Source organism: Pithys albifrons, chromosome 2, assembly GCF_047495875.1.
Source record: "Pithys albifrons albifrons isolate INPA30051 chromosome 2, PitAlb_v1, whole genome shotgun sequence".
In the NCBI taxonomy this organism is placed as follows: domain Eukaryota; kingdom Metazoa; phylum Chordata; class Aves; order Passeriformes; family Thamnophilidae; genus Pithys; species Pithys albifrons.
Genome location: NC_092459.1, coordinates 119176183 through 119196738, shown reverse-complemented (window position 1 = coordinate 119196738; position 20556 = coordinate 119176183). Strand labels below are relative to the sequence as shown.

Here is a 20556-nt window from a genome sequence, read left to right as displayed (position 1 = left end):
TAAAAAACCAATAAAGAAAAGATATTTTGGTTCCTGTTAAAGCCAGAACAACCAGCTTTCTAAACAATTACTTTAGAGAGGTTTGTATTGGCTCTTAAACCACAGCCTTGTGTTCTGAGCTTTGAATCAGTCTCACATCTCTCCTCTCAAACACTTGGTGTTCAGAACAGCCTTGGGAATCCCACGGGAATTAATCCAGTGTGCCTCAGTCTCCCTGAGTGGAGAGAACCAGCAGGTGTATCACAGGGTCATTAAAGAGTTAATTAGGTAGTGCTTGAGTCTCTGGTAACACCTAATTAACAAATCTCTGCTGAGCTGTTTCTTAGAGAGCTCGGGGTTGGTGCTCCTTGGAAATCTGCCCCATGCCAGCCCTGCTGCCCCTCACTGAGGGCATGTCCTCATCCCCCTGGAGGGGTTTAAGCTGCCACTCATGCCCCCCTCTCAATAAAAGTTTATTTACTAAACTTAGGAGCATTTCATATGGAGCAAAACCCCAGGCAGCTACATCAAAGCCTCCCTATTATCACTCCCTAGTGAACTGTGAAAATATAAATTCAAAGCTGACAAGCTAGTTAGACTTTTAACTAAAATCTGAGGGCAATTAACTTTACCCATGCCACTCTCTGCTGTACTTCTGGCACCAGCTTTGAGAAGTGGCCCAAATTCTTCTGAGGAACAGAAAGACCATTTATCTCCTGTATTTATTCAGGGCAAACCTCCTCCTCCTCCGTGTCAAGGTGGGAATGTGGCGTTGCTGACGGTGACTGGCAGTGATAAAGGAGCTGGGATGATTTTCAAATGAGCAGCATGTCCTGCTTTTCCAAATGTTGGAGGGAAGTGAATAATATGCCCTCCTAAATAAGAGCCACTCTGGGGAAAAGGTGCCTATAAATTCCTGGACACACAAAGCCACTGCCCTAAGGAGGATTTCTGCTCAGATCTCCTACATAAAGGTGTTTTTATGTGCAGAAGGAGAGTGATCAGAAGTGATAGAAGGAATATTTATCTATGGGAAAGTTGGGAATTGACATTAATTTACAGAGTAAATTGTATTCATGTGATCCCCTCCAAGGTTCCTTGAGGTGCTTTTCATGTGCTGAGTCCTTTTTGTGGTGCCAAAAATGGGTGTCCCTGCCCATGGTAGAGGGATAGGCACTATATTTAAGTTCCCTTCCAGCCCAAACCATTCTGGGAGTCTATTCTAGGCAGAAACTGAAATTTAAGCACACACATGGAAAAGAAAATAATATAAAGCTTTTATATATTTGCAATATATGAATGTAAACCAAGAGCTTTGTCCCTAAAGCTCAAACCAAGTATTTCTCTTTAGTGGAAGCTTTAAATCTGGAGTCTCAAATCATCATATTCAATGGAGAGAGGTGACCCTCAAGTGCACAGGTCATGCCTTAAGCAGGTTAAATGGCCCTTCACTGGGGCTTTTCTCTTCCCCCTCTTCTTAGATGTTACATCACTCTATTTAACCTCTCAGCCAGGATTAATCTCCCTCTGCTTTAGGCATTTAACTTAACTCTGAAACAATTGGAGAATATTGCCTTGACTCCATCACTATCAGCAAATCTCCACGGCCACAAGAAGGACAACAACAGGAAAGGGAAGTGGGTACCTCTTGCATGACACCCTGAAAATGATTTTGTGTCCCTTAAGTGGTGTTAAACCCCAGGACTTTCTCTTAAACCCCAGGACTTTCTCTTAAACCCCAGGACTCTCCCTTAAACCCCAGGACTTTCCCTTAAACCCCAGGACTTTCCCTTAAACCCCAGGACTCTCCCTTAAACCCCAGGACTTTCCCTTAAACCCCAGGACTCTCCCTTAAACCCCAGGACTTAAACCCCAGGACTCTCCCTTGAGAGTAACCTCAGGTTTTCTTTCAAGGACTTCAGAATCCTCCTCCCAGCCTGACAAGAGGTACCACAAAAACTGGTCACTAATTAGGACAGAAGAGTTTTGCAGCTTTCAGTTCAGAACTTTTAACCACAAAAGCTTCTTGAGAAAATAAGTACAAAAAGTGCTTTACAGATGTCATGGCAAAAATCTCACGTTTTGTTGCCTGACTTGAGATGATTTTTTCCTACTTCCCAACCCTGCAAATTCCCTCTGGGAAGGTGCCCAGTTCCCACCCCTTCAGCCATTCTGGGCTCAGGTGAAGAGCATTTTGTTCTGCTATTACAGGGAGGAAAGAAGCTTCAAGACTAAACCATCCTGTGATTGGAGCAGAATCTGCAACAGCCCTGCAAGGCTTTAGGTCTGAGCACACCTGAGGAGGTCCAGAAGGGCCCCAACCCACAGTGGGTGGGTGAAAGCTGAGGGGCAGCATCTCCACCCCACTGGAAGATTCCCAGAGAGTGAAGTGCAAGCCCAGCCTGGGCACAGAGCCCTTTATTGTTATCAGTGGTTTTGGAAAACCAGTTGCCAGGAGTGACCAAGCTCTGTTTTCCAGTAGCAAGTGTCAAACCCAGGACACTCCTGGTGCTGGAGAGCAAAGGGCTCTGTCTCTGAGAGCCTCCCACTTCCCTGGGAGATGCAGGAAAAAGGAACGGGCCACATTCCGTGCCTTTGGATGGGCTCCATCCCAGTTTCTGCACACAGCATTCCTTTGCCAGTTGGGAACTGCCAAACACCAGGCTTAGGAAGAAGGGAAAAAACAACAAAACCCAGCCCTGCAGTGCTCTGGTCAGGGAGGTCAGGAATGAAAGGAATCAGGGAATCAGCAGCCCAAGGGATCCATTAAGTCCTGGCTGTCAAAACAAGGGCTGAAGCTGCACTTGACCACTTCTACAAACACTCCTGTCCTGCAGGTGATGCTCCAGAGCAGGGCCCCCCTCCCATCCAGGTGTTCTGTAAACAGCTCTGCTTTTCCAGGGATTTCAGAGAAGCTGGAGACAGTCACGCTTCGGGAATCTCTGAAAGTTTAATTAAGTTACAGTGTCTCAAAACCACAGTATGAGCTCTGTTGGCTGTGAAGTTCAAAAGGTGAACAGGGAAGCACACACAGAACACTTCAAATAGTTTTTCCAGCTTTTCCAGCTCTCCCAGAAATAACCACCAGGAGAAACTGAACCCATGGGATACACTTTGCACTTCAAAACTTTCAGTTATCACCAAAATATTTCAATGCCCTTCATGAACAATGACATATTTGACACAAATTAGGTGAATTGTACCCATCAATCCCCAGATTCAGTGATTGGGAAATTGGGATGAAGGGAAGGAAAGTGATCCAAGGCTGCTGAAAAAAGGGAACCAAAGAGCCCTGACTGGCTGTGCCTCTGCTGAGGATCCACTTGCAGGGTGATGCCCTCCACAAATAAATCACATGCCCCCATCCAGAGGGGATGGGAGAGAGGAGCTGAAAAGCAGTGATTAATTGAAGGCTTAACAAGGCAGAAGTTAAAACAGGGACATTGTGCCTTCTTAGTGTGCAAGTTGCAACAAAAAACTTCCTCTTCCAGTCTCCTGCTGACGTGTGGGATTACACAACCCTCTCTCATCACCTCTGAGTTTGGCCCAACATTCTCACTGCATTTCAGATGAAATGTAAATGAATGTTTAAGCTCCCAGCACAGGCTCAGGTATTAAAAGGCTGAATTGAGGTCACTTTGGCCAATGCTGAATCTCTTCCCACAGAACATTCATTCCTCAATTCAGGAGGAGAAAGATTTTTAGGCAGGAGCAAATTTGAGAACTGGATAACCCCAGAGTTGTGTGTTTTGTTGTATCAGTGCCCCAGATTCAGGCTGAGAGGCACCAAAAGGTTGATTGAGCAAACTGTTCTGGTGGTCTTCATGGAATAATCTGAGTTTTGAACTGGTGCCATCACTGGAGACAGATCTGAGGCCATAGAAAAGGAAGATATTTAGAAAACTTAATAACCCACTGGGCAAAATGTTGTTTACAAACTGATTGAGGACCTCAGAGTGGGACAGCCAGTAAATAAAGATTTAGAGCTCTAAAATAATTTGGGAATTGTTGGAGGGAACAGCTTTTGCTTGGATGTGACAGCAAGGACAGAGGGAATGAGTAACCCCCCAAATTCCATGCAGACAAACAGAATTCAGAAGGTTCTCTTTGACATCTTTCATACCCAATTTCTCAGTGTCTTAACACATGAGGAGTTGCAGAGAAATTCCACATGCACTAAACCACAGGGGACTTGACAGTGATTTTTCCAAGCCTAGGAAATGTTCCAGGCATCTTGGAGTGTTTGGTACAATGTTCCTTCAATACAATTAAGAGTTAAAGGAACCCAGAAAAACCTTCTGCTTAATTACTTACCCAGTTCCCCTTTTCCTCCACTGAATATAAAAACCATGTTCATAACATGAGACATCAAACAAGTGCATATAAACAAAGGGTTACCTGAAATAAATAAAACTGCTTCATTTTCTTCCTCATCTAAGGTTTTACTCTATTATGAGATGGTGGTTTAAATAATAATAATAATAATAATAATAATAATAATAATAATAATAAAAAATAATAATAATATTAATAATGCACATAATAATAAATAAATAAAAATAAATAATAATAATGCACATAATAGTGCACATAATAAATAAATAAAAATTATTATTATTAATAATAATAATAATAATAATAATAAAGCACCTGCAAGCTTTCACTAGACCACAGCAAAACGTTTGTAGCAATTCCTGTTTTTCTAACAGCAAATATTAATTGCAAAATTTGAGTATTTGAAGTGATTTTTTTTTAAGAAATCAGAAAAAATTTGATGGTATTTTTTGTGAACTAGAAAACACTTCCTAATTAGCATTAGCCTTTGACTACCTTGTACTACAGGAACTTTCTTCTACTCCCAAGCTCAGATATTTCTTTGTAAAAAAGTATTGAGAATAAATAATTTTCTTTCAAGTATTGAAGTACTGAGTGACACTTAAATTCTTCAATATTCTGGAAAACAGGATTTTAGGGCAGACAATATTTTTGATCTTCTCTTCATTTGTTAAAAAACAACCTGTAACTCACAGGTGATCCAGTCAGCCTGAGCTGGGTTGGATTCTGCTGTCAAAAACATGTCCCAGCACTTGGGAAAAGTTGGCTCTTGGGGAGAACATTTCAGAGAAATCCCAGGGAACAAGAATTAATAAGATAGAATTAAATCAGAACTCCTGAGTGCTCTGGACAGCCACACTTCTCACCCTCTGTGCACTCTGCTATCCATGGGCAAATCATTCCTGGTCCTGCCCTTTTCATGGGAGCTTGAAGTTCATCCAACACAGTGTTAGTGCTGAACTTCAGCAGAGGGAGTTCCAGCTGGTCCCCAAACAGCCCTGGTTATTTTGGATCCTGAGGGCCAAACTCATCAAGGCAGAGCCTTCTGGAAGTCCATCACAGGCTCCAACAAACCTCCAGAGGAATTAATTATCTCAGCCAGCCCACACTGGAGCTCATGGTCACTGACACCCTCTGGGTTCGTACTCAGAGTCTGCCAAAGCCAAACACCTGAAAGCACAACCAACTTCCCACAAGGAGAGAAAGAACAAACTACACACAACAGACCCACGTCACATCCCTCAGTCCAGTGCAGGGAAGAGTTCAGACCCTGTTATATGTATGGGAATGTTGCAATCTGTTCAGGAGAGAACCCAAACTCTTCCCCAGCTCCCTTGACCTCCCCTTTGCTGCTGTTTCTGTTGCTAATTCCAGTTGTTGTCACAGAATGGTTTGGGTTGGAAAGGATCTTAAAGATCATCCCATTCCACTATCCAGGTTGCTCCAAGCCCTGTCTAACCTGGCCTTGGTCACTTCTAGGGACGGGGCAGCCACAACTTCTCTGGGTAACCTGTGCCAGGGCCTCATCACCTTCACAGCCAAGAATCCCTTCCCAATATCCCATTTATCCCTGCCCTCTGGCAGTGGGAAGTCATTTCCCTTGTCCTGTCACTCCATGCCCTTGTCCCAGGTCCCTCTCCAGCTCTCTTGGAGCTTCTTCAAGCACTGGAAGGGGCTCTAAGATCTCCCCAGAGCATTCCGTCTTCTCCCTCTCCTCTCCTTTCTCCTCCCCTCCCCTCTACTCTCTCCTCTCTTTCTCTTCCTCCCCCTTCCCCTCCCCCTTCCCCTCCCCTCTCCTCCTCCTTCCTTTCCCTTCCCCTCCCTTCCCCTCCCCCCTCCCTTCCCCTCCCCTCCCCTCCCCTCCCTTCCCTTCCCTTCCCTTCCCTTCCCTTCCCTTCCCTTCCCTTCCCTTCCCTTCCCTTCCCTTCCCTTCCCTTCCCTTCCCTTCCCTTCCCTTCCCTTCCCTTCCCAAACCTTCCCAAACCTTCCCAAACCTTCCCAAACCTTCCCTTCCCTTCCCTTCCCAAACCTTCCCTTCCCAAACCTTCCCTTCCCAAACCTTCCCTTCCCAAACCTTCCCTTCCCTTCCCAAACCTTCCCTTCCCTTCCCTTCCCTTCCCAAACCTTCCCAAACCTTCCCTTCCCTTCCCAAACCTTCCCAAACCTTCCCTTCCCAAACCTTCCCTTCCCAAACCTTCCCTTCCCTTCCCAAACCTTACCTTCCCTTCCCAAACCTTCCCAAACCTTCCCTTCCCTTCCCAAACCTTACCTTCCCTTCCCAAACCTTCCCAAACCTTCCCACTCTGAGGAAACTCAAGTAAGCCCAAACTAACTCCAAGCTGCCCCATTTGCCAACATCCCAAGCAGCTGAAGGGAGGTCAGAGAGGAGGGACCAGCTGGGACACCGACTGGGAAGTTTATCCCTATGTCACACTCCAGCACCAGATCTGGGAGGCAAAGAACCAAATGGTCACAGCTGAAGAAAGAACAACCCAGGAGAGATGCTGAAATACTGGACCTGGAGTGGAAAAGCTTCTTTCTTTGATTTCAGGCACCTTCTCAGGCTTAATCACTTCTTTTGCTCCAGTTTTTGGGTTGCTGAACCCACCTGATCCAACCAGCAGTTCCACAACCAGTTTGATGAGCCAGAAATCTGAAATCACCCTTGGAGAAAGGTCAGACATCCTAAGGCAGCAAAAATCAGGCTGTGCATGAACACCCAGCCCTTGTGCAGGGAATGGATCCAGAGGGGAATAAAATACATTCTATTCCCAGATTTCTGAGAGAGAACAAACGCTGCTGTTTCCCTCTCATTCCCACAGCAGTGTAATCCCTACAAGAAGACAATCCCAGATTTCCCTCTGATTCTCCAGACAGGAATGAGCTCCTCTGGACAAAGGACCCTCCCCTTGGCTCTGGGCTCCAGCAGCAGCAGGAAAGAGCAGGCAGCACATTCCAGCAGCAGGGAAAGCTGGGCAGGTACCAGCCTGGCCATCAGCTCCTCATCCAGAACTTGCCCACCTGGCTTTGGAATCAACAGGAAACCACCTGCTCAGTTCCCACTTCCACATACAAATCCTGTTATGATGGGATCAAAAAAAAATGCACTTTTCCTTGTTTTGAGCTGCTGCTGCACTGGAATATTTTTTCCCTTTTTTCTTTTTTTTTTTTTTTTTCCAAGAAAGCTCTTTGATGAGATGAATATTTTTAAAAGGAAAAACAAAGCAAGCCTGGTCTCTAAAGTGCAGGCCATGGCAGGGGCTGCTTGAGAGGAAGGGATTCCACATGACAAAAACAAGGTGAAGTTTAATCCCTGGTAGCCAAACCCATATTCTGAGGGACTGGGGTGTTATTTTCTCACAATATGCACAACTAAAAAAGAAAAAAAATGAGAAAAAGGTAAGGAAAAAAGTATGGAGAAAGCAAGAAAAATGCAAGGAAAAGGCAAGAGAAAGAAACAAGAAGAAAAGAAAAAGTAATGAGAAAAAAAAGCAAGAAAAGAAACAAGGAAAATTCAAGGAAAAGGCAAGAGGAAAAAAAAACAAGAAAAAAGGAAAAGGAACAAGAAAAAAGCAAGAAAAGAAACAAGGAAAAGGCAATGAAAAGGCAAGGAAAAGGCAAGGAAAAGGGAGGGAAAAGGGAGGGAAAAGGGAGGGAAAAGGGAGGGAAAAGGGAGGGAAAAGGGAGGGAAAAGCAAGAAAAAAGCAAGGAAAAGAAACAAGAAAAAAGTAAGAAAAAGAAACAAGGAAAATCAAGGAAAAGGCAAGGAAAAGGCAAGGAAAAGGGAGGGAAAAGCAAGAAAAAAGCAAGGAAAAGAAACAAGAAAAAAGTAAGAAAAAGAAACAAGGAAAATCAAGGAAAAGGCAAGGAAAAGGCAAGGAAAAGGCAAGGAAAAGGGAGGGAAAAGCAAGAAAAAAGCAAGGAAAAGAAACAAGAAAAAAGTAAGAAAAAGAAACAAGGAAAATCAAGGAAAAGGCAAGGAAAAGGCAAGGAAAAGGGAGGGAAAAGCAAGAAAAAAGGAAAAGAAACAAGAAAAAAGTAAGAAAAAGAAACAAGGAAAATCAAGGAAAAGGCAAGGAAGTGGCAAGGAAAAAGTAAGGGGAAAACAGGGGAAAAGCAGGGAAAAGGAAAGGAAAAGACAAGGAAAAAAGCCAAGAAAAAAAACAAACACGAAAAAAGAAAGAAAAAAGAAAAGAAACAAGAAAAAAGCATGGAAAAGATAAAAGAAAAACGCATGGGAAAAGTAAGGGGAAAGCAGGAAAAAAGCAAGAAAAAACAAGGAAAATGCAAGAAAAAGACAAGAAAAAAACCAAGGAAAAAGTAAGGAAAAAAGCAAGAAAAAAGAAGGGAAGAAACAAGGAAAAAGCTGGGGAAAAGCAAGAAAAAAAAGCACAAAAAAGGTAAGGAGGAAAATAAGCAAAAAGCAAAGATTTGGGCTGAATTCTGACCTGAGCCAATTACTGGTTTATGGTTCCTTCTACAATTCCACTGCTTTAGTCCCACCTACCCCATGTATGAGTGTTTGTAGATCACATTTATGCAATTTCATTTCAAGCTGGATTTCCTCCCTTCCTTCTTTATTTTACTTCTTTAACTCTCAGTGAAGGTCCCACTGGGGGAGAATCTTTGCAGGATAAAGGGTTATAAAACACACAGCTGGCAAGGCCCAGCATAGAGATGCCAAAGCCACTCCTAAATCAGGTGAGTTAAAGCCATTTACCAACACAGACCTGTATTCCACTCCATAGATTTCCCCAATTATTTCATTTATGGATATCAGCTTTGGCCATGCAGTGCCTGAGGACTGGACATGACCCACTGAGCAGCCTCAGGATATTTAAGTGACAAAAATCTACAAACAATTCTAATTCCAGACCCCCTCCATCTCAAAACAAAGCTGTGATTTCCCTCTCTTTGAGAGGGAAAAAAACCCAACCCTTGACTTTTTTTTTTCCCCAGCTCTGAAAACAGAAAAACCCCAACTGCAACAAAGTTCTGATTGGCCTTTTCCCTCTTGAAAACTTCCAAAGCTCCCACAATGCAAAAAGCAAAGGCAGCAAAAATCCACCTCCAAAACTGCAGCACAGCCTTCACACCAAGTGTAGTTAAAAAATGACTAAGTTTTCTTGATATATGAATTTGTGGGTAAACCATTCATCAATGACCTGTTTACCTGTGCAGCAGAGTCCCTCAAGCCGAGGGCCATGTCATTCCCCTTTGACTGATTAATTAGCCAATCAAGGGGTATTTTTCACTGTGAGGAATGATGGTTTATTCCAGCTAATGCCTGGTCTCTAATGGTAACACATTAAAGCCAACTCGGCTCTTTAAACCTATGGAAGTGACCAAAAGGGAAGGAGAGAAGATAAATCAAAGGAGCTCCCCCCAGTTTTGTTTCTGTTCCTAACAACCCCCCCAAGGAACTCACAGGAAAGGAAGACTCTTCTCCAATGAAGAGGGAAGAAAAAAGCACCATTTCCTCCAGACTGGGAGATGTCTCCTCCTCTCCCTCTCTGCTGATACCTGAACAGCAATAATTTATCCTCCAGTTGATTAACAAGGTGCTTATAGAGCAGGCAACGAAATATCAATACTTTGCTCTTCCTCCTTTTATCAAAAGCACTACTAGGACTCCATGCTGGGAAAGGAATTTTCCCAGTGTTCCTTCAACAATGTCATCTGCATGGAGAAATATTAAAAATGCAGCCCAAATTAACACCTTGAGCCTAATTAATTTTCTGACTTGCAATGTATCCACTTCCCACTGTCTGTGCTGCCAGATTTGTTCTACCTGTAGGCCTTGGGCACACTGAGGATGCAGAGCCTGGAACTGGATGAGTTTTAAGGTCCCTCCCAGCCCAAACTGTTTGTGATTCTCTGATTTAGCCTTTCAGCTGTCCCACTTGTGGGTTTGTGTCACCAGCCTGTCCTGGTTGCTCTTCAAAGTTCTGCTGACTGGTGGCAGGATCTGGTTTTGAGGGTTTTTCTTCCTCTTTTTCCTTCTGGCTGTTAACAATCCTGGAGAGGACAAAGGACCTGCAGTATTAGAGATGTTGAAAAAAGCCTTTGCTAATTATTGTAGAATTATGGAATGGTTTGGGTGGGAAGGGACTTCAAAAATCACCCAGTTCCACCCCCTGCCATGGGCAGGGACACCTTCCACTAGCCCAGGTTGCTCCAAGCCCTGTCCAGTCTGTCCTTGGACACTCCCAGGGATGGGGCAGCCACAGCTTTTCCGGGCAACCTCCCCACTCTCACATGGAAGAATTCCTTCCTAATATCCCATCTAAACCCATATTCCCTCATCTCAAGATCACTCCCCTCTGTCCTGTCACTCTACACCCTTGTGAAAAGTCCCTCTCCAATAACACTCTGAGTACATTTCAGAAAGAAAAAGCACAACAAACCCAATGAGATCCTCCACCACCAGTGACACTGCAGAGCACTGAGAGCTCCAATGAAGCTCCCATGGAGGTCCCAAGGAGAACTAGGCCACTGTGCTGCAATTCCCAGATCACAAGTCTAAAAATCCACACTGAGGAAGAAATCCTGGTCACAGTAGCACTGAATGAGATGCTGAGAGAAATTTCTCTACTCAGAAGCAATTTGGGAGATGCCAATCACAGAAACATAGAATGGATTGGGTTGGAAAAGACCTCTGAGATCATCAAGTCCAACCCTTGGTCCAACTCCAGTCCCTTTACCAGATCATGGCACTCAGTGCCACGGCCAAGCTCAGGTTAAAAACCTCCAGGGATGGGGAATCCACCCCCTCTCTGGGCAGCCCATTCCAATCCCTGAGCACTCTCTCTGCAAACAAGTTTTTTCTGCTCTCCAACTTATTTCCCCTGGCAGAGCTTGAGCCCATTGTGCCCCCTTGTCCTATTGCTGAGTGCCTGGGAGAAGAGACCAACCCCCACCTGGCCAGAACTTCCCTTCAGGCAGTTCCAGACAGTGCTGAGGTCACCTCTGAGCCTCCTCTTCTCCAGGCTAAACACCCCCAGCTCCCTCAGCCTCTCCCCACAGCATTTGTGCTCCAGCCCCTTCTCCAGCCTCCTTGCTCTTCTCTGGCCCCGCTCCAGCCCCTCAAGCTCTTGCCTCAACTCAGGGGCCCAGAACTGAACACAACACTCAAGGTGTGGCCTCCCCAAGGCAGAGTCCAGGGGAAGGGTCACTGCCCTGGGCCTGCTGGCCACACTACTTTGGATCCAGGCCAGGATCCCATTGGCCTTCTTGGCCAAAGACATAAAAGCCCCATTAGATGGTCTTGCAGACTCTGCCTTAGAGGTCACCAGCCTCTTCCAACTAACCAAATGTTATTTCAAAAATGCAGCTTTCACAAGAGCAGAACAGGTCAAGGGAGTTAAGGACAATCATGTGCTCACAAGATCATGAAATGGAGCATGTTCAGAGTATCATTTCTTGGACAGGGCAGCTCCCTCATAGATGTCCCGTGGGGTCAGTGAAGGGGCACTGATCTCTGGGAAGGGTTTGATTTCATATGGAGTCACAGAATCACTGAGGTTGGAAAGACTTCCAAGATCACCAGGTCCAACCTGTGACCAATCCCCTACCTTGTCACCCAGGACACCCTCAGAGTGCCACATCCTGTCACTCCTTGGACATCTCCAGGGATGGGGACTCCACCACCTCCCCAGGCAGCCCCTTCCAAAGCCTGATCACCTTCTCCATGAAGAAATTCCTCCTGATGTCCAACCTGACCCTCCTCTTTCCCACCTTTGGAGACAGCTGATACATCTGTGCCACATCACTAGGAAGGGATTCTGGAGAAGAAGCCCAGATCTTCTACCAAATCCCACCTTTTTGACACCCATGTTTTCCTTTGCCTGGATTCTTGGAAAACATGATGTTCCCTCTTCCAATGGAATGTTCTAAAATGGGTTAAAAGTCATATATAGGAGTGAGCAGTTTGAAATTTTAACCCCAAATCCGCCAAACTTTGAGCCTGGGGATAATTATCTAATACCAAGGCACAAGATAATATCTATAAAAATGCAATTAATTCTCTCTGCCAATAAATGTATCATAAAAAAGGAAGGACTATGTTAAAGACAATCTCAGTGTTTCTCTACTGCCCTTCTCTGGAACCCACTGAGTGCAACTACATTTTTAGTTGGATTTCTTAAGGAAGCAAATTTTCCATGCCTGCCTTGACATTTGTGTCTATCACACCCCCCTTTCTCCTCACCAGGTTTTTAATCCAGCCCAGCAGAATCTTAGATACAAATACCCTAAAATATTCCATGAAAACAGGCAGCTGGATGGGGATGGCAACAGATCCATGTGCACATGGACAGGGATTCCAGCATGGGCACAACCCAACCCCAGCTGGGTACCTGGAGCACCAGAGCCACTCATGGAATGACTTGCTGGGAGATGTTTTATTAACCCAAATTATCTTTATCCATTCCAGCGGGTCTGAAAGTGTTAAATTCCTGGTTTTTTCTTGGCATCACTAACTGAGGAGCTGGGATTTCCCTCAGGAGACTCCTCCAGTGCCCTGCTGACATCACTGTGAGGAAGCCTGTGAGGAGCAGGCTTGGGTCTTCCTCTTTCTAATTGGAGTCCTCACCCCCCAGCACCAGCCCTGGCTTTTGCCTGCTCTGATTACTGTCCCTTCCCTTCCTCTGCTCCTCCCTCCCAGCGACCCCCAGATATTTATAGGCAGAAAGGTCACCTTTTTCTGCTTCTTTTCTGAGATCAACGTATCCAGTTCCTCCACTCTCTCCTTCTAGGACATGCCCTCTAACCCTGTCACCCATTTTACTAAATCCTTTTGGACTCTCTCCAGGTTTTTGATGTCTTTTTTTTTTTCTGTTCTGCCTCTCAGTCCCAAATACCTCATGCTAGTTGTGGTCTCCAAAGCAGAACCATGAAAAATCCGTGTTAATTTGTAACTCATTTTTTCTCTCCTGAAGTTTTTTTTCTTTCCCTATCATTGCTGAAAAAAGGAAAAGCAAAATAAATTATGGGTAACCCCTGCAACAAAACTTTGGTCACTGGTAAAAAAAAAAAAAAACCACCTTGTAACTTGCCTAAAAATTGTGAAACCCCACAAACATCAATATAAAAATTGGGATTGTGCAGAAAGTTGAGGTGGGAATGTTCAGCTCCCCCATAACTTCAGGGGAGCCCATGGCAGATCCAAACTTTAATGGATTTTCAGGTCTGTCCCTTAAGATCAGCCAACATGCTTTTCTGATAAGTGCTGGGAAATATTAAGTCAGCTGAGGAAGTTCTGCAAAATGTGTCAGAAGACAATTTCCTGATTAAAAAAAAAAAGGTGAAAAAGCAAAGGGGTGGATCATCCCATTTCTAATGACTAACAAGGAAGAAATCACTGTAAACTTGAGACTTGGATTAGGTGGTTGAAGGGAACTTAGGCAGGTTTTACATCCAAGTTACACAAATTTGGAGGAAGCAGATTACTCCTGGAATGGTCTGGGATGTGGATGTGAGAGGGATGCAAAACATTCAAGGGTTTTTATGCATCCCAAACAGAGCTGGAGCAAACCAGAACTGCTCCCCCCAACCCCCAGAGTGAAATCAGTGCCAGAATCACGTTGTTCAGCAACCAAGTTGGGACTGTCTGCAACTCATTCCCAAATCCTCAGTCTCACCCAGGAGCATTTTCTCCAGTGATAAGGCTCCATCAGGAAACACAGCTGGATGGAGGAAGGAAATTCTGAGAAGCAAAAAAAAAAAGAAAAATAGTGGGGGTTCCAGGAAGTTCAACCAGATAGGAACTCATGGAATTTGTTTTTCTGTCTCCCCAGCTCCCAGTGTTCCTGAGCAAGGGAGAAAAATCAGAGGGAAAGTGGGGGCAAAAAACCAGGCTGGCAGATCCCAGCCTGGGAAAAAGAAAGGGTCCTCACTGGGGGTCCCCAGAGAGCTTCATAATTACAATTCAATATTTTCGATCACTTGCTCTCCCTGGGAAAAACTGCAGACGTTTTCAATTTTGGGCCATTGTTTTCTTTCCCTCTCCTCGTTTTTTTTAACTTGTGGGGTTTTTTTTAAAAAAAAAAGTCCCTGTGTAGTTTATTAAGGAGGTTTGAGTTGGGCATATGATTTATCAAAAATAATTTTAAAAAAGGGCTGTTGTGTTTAAGGTTCAGGAGAATTAAGGGTTGCAAGTGGCTCTGATTAGGAACACAAACCCCAGAGCCATCAAAGCAACAGCTTCGACTCCTATCTTGGTTTTAGCACTTCTACAGAAACTCCTTTTGACCCTCAGGGGCAAACAGCATTTCCTTCCATACCCTTTGCAATTCCACTCTTTTGCAATCTTTACAATCCTCCAGCCAACTCCCTCTTCCTTTGATAAGGCTGATAATCCAAGTTTCAACATTCCCCACTTACTGCAGTGGTGCTGGTGTGAAAAAAGGAGGATCCATCAACCAGATCCCTCCTTGACCACTGAGACAGCCAAAAGTGAGTCTGAGATCACCTCTGTGGTTGAGGCAGCTCAGATTAAGCTCATACAAAATATCTCCTGCCAAAGGCTACTCCACAGGCCAAGATCATAACATGATTGCTGATGACCACACTGGAAAAGCCTGGCCAGGACTAACTGGAGCAGTGGCTCAGAGACACATTTCTCACAGCATCAGTTCAGAGGTGACTTATTTTTGACAAGAACTTCAGAAGAGCCAGGATTATCTTGCTGGTCCAGAGACCATGGCACTGAGCCTTGAGTCCTTCCACTAATTTCCCTGTGACCATCAGCACAGATGGAACTCCTTGGGTTTTGGGTTTTTTCCTCTTTTTCTAATATTTAAGTCTGGTATGATCCAGCCAACCGGCCAGACCTGGTATGATGTTTGGGTGGGAGTGGGTGGTTAGATTGGCTATTAAGAATAATTTCTTCATGGAAAGGGTTGTCCAGCTCTGGAAGAGGCCCAGGAAGTGGTGGAATACCATCCCTGGAAGTGTTCAAAAAATGTGTGGATATGGCACTTGAGGACCTGGTTTACTGATAAACGTGGTGGGGGTGCTGGTTGAACAGATGGACTTGATGATCTTAAAGGTCTTGTCCAACCTTAATGATCCTCTGATCCTCTGACCTTCTGCTCTTTCAGTGATGTCTTCCTTCCATCCATCCACTGAATTTTGGCACAGCTTTAAAGGGGAGGCTTTAAGGAAGGCTGATAATCACAACTCAGCTGGACAAACTCCTCAATAACTTGCCACAGCTGACCCTGCTTTGAGTGACTGATCCAGAAACCTCCAGGTCTCCTCCAATCTCAGCAATTCCATGATTCTATGGAAAGCAGTTCCTGCATCTTTCCATGAAGTTATACCCAAGACTGGTCTGATCCCAGACTAAAACAACTAGAAATGTAGAAAAAAGAATTTTGCTGAGTATCTTTGTTAAAAGATGAGGAGTGGAATGACAATTCTGTTGCAAAGTGAGGATTGGTCATTGAGACACAATCAAAGCTGTGCTGGAGGCCTCTAAACTGCACCTCTGAACAAAGAGGAGGGATCTGATACCCTGGAAAGAGCCTTAAAAACAGGACTTCAAGCTCCAGAATTCCAGGATGGTTTGGGTTGGAAGGGACCTTAAAGATCAACCAGTTTTACCTCCTTGCCATGGGCAGGAACATCTCCCACTATCCCAGGTTGCTCCAACCGTGTCCAACTTGGTCTTGGACACTTCCAGGGATGGGGCAGCCACAGCTTCCCTGGGCAACCTGTGCCAGGGCCTCCCCACCCTCACAGCCCAGAATCCTTCCCAACATCCCACCTAACCCTGCCCTCTGGCATTTTTAAGCCCTTTCCCTTGTCCTGTCACTCCAGGCCCATGTAAATATTCTCCCTCCATCTTTCCTGTAGGTCCTACCCAGGGCTCTGCTGGACACCAGGACTCTTCCTACATTATCTCCACACAGGAAGAGATAGGAAAAACTTCCAGGAAAGTGACAGCACCTTCCTGCTCCTTCAGTGAGCTCTGTGCCACACCAGGGAAATGCCCAGGGATCTCAAACCAGAGAGCAAACACACAGAGAGAACTGCAAACCCTCCCAGGGCAGTTCCATCTGTGCCACCTTAAGGACCAGGCTCTGGAACATGATGGAAAGGGATCATGAGAGTTCATGGGTGCAGTGAAATGAAATTGCTCCGAGCTGGAGGGCCCGAGCAGTGCATTTTTGTCCTGTGCAAACTCCACAGATCTCTCATCCATGAAGAAAAGGAGAAGGGGGGCACTGGGGGAAGCAAATGTGCTGCCTCTGCCTCTGCCTGCCTGTGGCTGCTCAGCAGCAGACAGTAGCCAGGGGACCACAATGCAGCTCCAAATGACACCATCTCCTGCCTGGAGCTGCATGTGGAAGTCTGGGTGCTTTAGACAGAACAATCTGTGACTTCTTTGCCAGAACCTTGAGCCACTTCAGCGAGGGGAAAGAGGAAATCTGCACAGTAGCCACAACTGGGATTGGCAAAAACATTCACAAAGTTATACACCTTTCATAAGCAACCTGAAATCCACGGGATCTGCAGCATCAGTCCATGAAAGAGAAGGACAAGTGGCAGGACAAAACCCCAGAAAGAAGCAACAAGCACTTCCCAAACCTGAGTTTCAAAAGATGTGGAACCTCTGGAGAAAAAAAGACCAACTTTTTGGGACAACTCATGGGTGGGCACAACCCACTCCCTCACCCACAGCACTGCTGGGCTGCTTTCCATCCCAGATTGTCCTGCTTTCCATCCCAGATTGTCCTGCTTCACATCCCAGACTGTCCTGCTTCATGATGTGACAGCAAGGGAGCCAAGCAGGAGATCCATGGCAATTTAGAAGTGTTAATCTGCAGGCTCCCCTGGTACAAGTTTCCCCACAGTATCTGAGAGCTCCAACAGCTCCCAGGGGTTTGAAGTCCCCAGATTCCCATTTTCAGGCAATAACAAGCTAGGATGGGTTCTGTGGTGGCTCAGGGTCTGTTCCCAAGCTCTTGCCTTGCAAGGCAAACCATGTGACTTGTAGCAAAGGTTCCCACTGGTTTTTGCAGTGGCAGACAAGACAGGGCAGTTCTTAATTCCTTTAAGTTTCTTGCAGTCTCCTGGTTTAATTAACTCTAAGTGTATTTTATAGAGAACTCAGGAAACAAGACTTGACATCTTTTTCTGCCACCACTAAACCCACCAACAACTTAAAAACCATCAGCAGATTCACTGGAACTGTTACACCACATGGGATAATGGCACAAATCCTTCCAACTGTTCAAGTGAAGGTACCCCAGTGAAGTATTCTTTATTTTAAGGAGTTTTTCCAGGCAAGAATCCCCAGGGGATCACTCTTCCTTCTTCCCAAGCTCCCCTGTCATTCCATCAGGCATTGACACCTTCTATTACTTCCACCACCATCCTCCATCTCTCAGCACGTTCCCCCCAATTCCTCTCCTCCCAAAGCTCCCAGAGGCCTGATGGGAAGTTCCAGAACAATCTCTAAGAGTCCCGCACAAGGAGAAAGGTGCAAAACACACACAGGGCATTCCAGAAATTTCCACCCAATTTCAAGCTCCATCTTTCCCCCTTAAACAAGAGATTTCAAAGAACTTGGAACCAACAGGGCAATTCTTGCGACACATTTTCCAGATGTTATTTTTTTCCAAAGAATCTTTCTGGATTTTTCAGTGCCTGTTATTTTATACACTGATACAGCAGGTCTGTTCCCTGCAAGTGCAAAAATGTTAATGAACACATAAATAAAATAAAAGCCAGCACAAACCTTGATCTCATTACACCAAGTCAGGGGAAAGGTCTTCTCATCAAATATTTATCAGTGTTCAAGCCACCTTTGAATCCTTTGCAGCTGCTCAGCCTTTCCCAATTTTTGTGCCAATAAGGGCAGTTTGTTGAGATTGCCCAGTTGCTTCTGAATGACCAATTTTATTTTGGATATTTATGGATCTTCCACAGAACCATTTAGGTTGGAAAAGACCTCTAAGATCATTGAGCCCAACCTCTGACCTTTCAGATCAAGCAAAACTCTCCTTTGTGATGTGCATTTCCCAACAAGTGTAAGATTAAAATGCTGAGATTTCCCAACTCCAAAGAAGTTACATCATAGTAATTCACAAAAATATGGATTAAATTCACTTTTATCTCCTCACAGTTCAACCACAGCCCTTCAGGTACAAACAACACATGAACAGGAAGACATTTAAATACTGGTTTTGTTATCAGGGACAATAAGCAAGGAAACAAGGGAAAGGTGAAGCTACTTCTTTACCTGTGTCTTCCCACTCTTCTGTCGCCTCCCAAATATGCAGGACAGATCATGTTCACTGCAGGATGAGAGATCCTTACCTGGAAGGGATAAAGAGAAGAAAAAAATCCCAAACCTTCACATTTGGTGATGACAGGAAAGTTTTGGTAACATAAACTGGCCCACAGAGGTAATTTTTTTGGAGGTGAACAAAAATCAGGAAGATCTCACTGGATGGGGCTTGGAAAAACCTGGTCTAGTGGAAGATGTCCCTGCCCATGGCAAGGGGTGGAATTAAGGATCATGAAGGTCCTTCCAACCCAAACCATTTTGTGGTTCTATGATAAAGACACTGAATGAAGGTACACATGAGGAAATGTGTGTAGGTATCTTTGGATTCCCAGGAGGATTCCCTCTCTCTGACAGAACCAGGGAGTTGTAGCTCCTCCATACAATGACAAAAAAATCCATCTTTACCCCATGGGGACTTTTCTTTGATTCATGAAGTTGCTTCTGAAAACCTCCATCTCTACAACTCTTTGGATTATTCCAACTCAAACCAATTTCGAGGGTGAAGCCAAGATTTCCAGTAGGACCATTATTCCCATCTGACTGGTGTGTGGCTGACTGGATATGGAGCAGGGAGAGGGAAGCAGAAATGTGTGATGTGCTATTCAGAATTACAGGCAAAACTTCAGCCAATTCCACAGTGCAGGAACCTTTACATTAACTTGTCCACTGCTTCTCTCAGAAAATTCTTTTAAAAAAGCTCAGCAAAAGTTAAAAGAACAAAATTAGTCCAGACAGGTCAACTTGTTAGGAATCTGCTGGGGTATCAACCACTTGATTTTCTGATTTCAAAATCAATGATCTCAAAATGAATCTTGTAATGGACAGAAAGACCCAAACAAAACTCTGACTATTCAACCTGTTTCTTTGCCTTGGGATCCTTGACTGCCCACAGAGGGAAAAGACATGTCAGGCTGGAGGAGAAAAGTGTGAGCCAATTTTCTGGTGCCTCAGGGCACAGCCTCTAAATGTCCTTACCCAAGAAAGCTGGAGGAGAGTGGTGGTTGTTTCCAGCTCTCTCTTGGCCAAGGCTTGGAAAATGACCCTAAAAATCCTCCTGCTCCTTTCCTTCCCCTGCGTTTTGTGCCTGTGCCTTCCCTGCTCCTCTCTCTCTGCTCAAAACCAGCTCAGCTGCCATCCCTCATCTCCTGCAGCATCCCAGTGGAACAGCTCCCAGAAAAGCAGCTGCAGGCAGTGTTTTAATCTCAGAGTGGTGTGCATTTCCCAGCCCCAGGGGTGGCTCTGTGTGCTCCCCGTGTCCCTCCAGCCCCAGGAACGGAAGCTGCGTTTGGTGTCGTCGCTGTTCCCTTCTCCCCCTTTTGTGTGAGCTTGTCTTGTTTAGTCTGAAAGGAAGCAGGATCAGGCTTAAACAACAAGGGCCACAACAACATCAGCCTTTCTCAAATAACTTTTCCTCTTTCCCTGAAAAAGAACAATTTCCCTGGTTTAGACCACAGAGGGTACAAGCAAACAAGGGGCTGCCTTATGGAAACACGACCAAACAAATAAGGGATATTGTGAATATGAAAGCCTTGATCTGTATTTTACCTGCTCAAAAGACACCTCTTTTTTCCCCTATATTTAGCAAAAGGTTAAATCCAAATCAAAATAAATCCTCTTTGCTACTCCCTCAAACAGGCCACGGCCTCTGCACTTGCAAGCCCTGAACCAATTTAATTGTTTAATGTCATAAAGTGGCAGGGTCGTGTTAAAAGGTTTGTCTTCAAGGTCAAATTATTTAATCAAAAATCCCAACCCCCAATATAAAATTTGGCCTCCATTCAGACATCAATTAGCTCTGTTTTAGCAGAGCATTGGCTGTCAGAAAACATTACCCAAAGCTTCCAGTCTAATCAATCAGCCATTAGTGGCAATTGATCCTGTGCATGTCCTGGACCAGGGACACACACCGTGGTCATGTGGGAGTGGGAAAGGGGAGCAGAGAA

At 44.9% G+C, this 20556-nt stretch overlaps 1 protein-coding gene across 1 annotated transcript in view; it reads right to left on the bottom strand.

Annotated features, from left to right (window-relative positions):
- PINX1 (PIN2 (TERF1) interacting telomerase inhibitor 1) overlaps positions 1-20556 on the bottom strand; it is a 71882-nt gene that overhangs the window by 36757 nt on the left and 14569 nt on the right. Inside the window, exon 6 of the mRNA XM_071547602.1 lies at positions 18566-18642. Coding sequence (XP_071403703.1) covers positions 18566-18642 — 77 coding nt within the window. The remainder of the gene's footprint in view (positions 1-18565; positions 18643-20556) is intronic.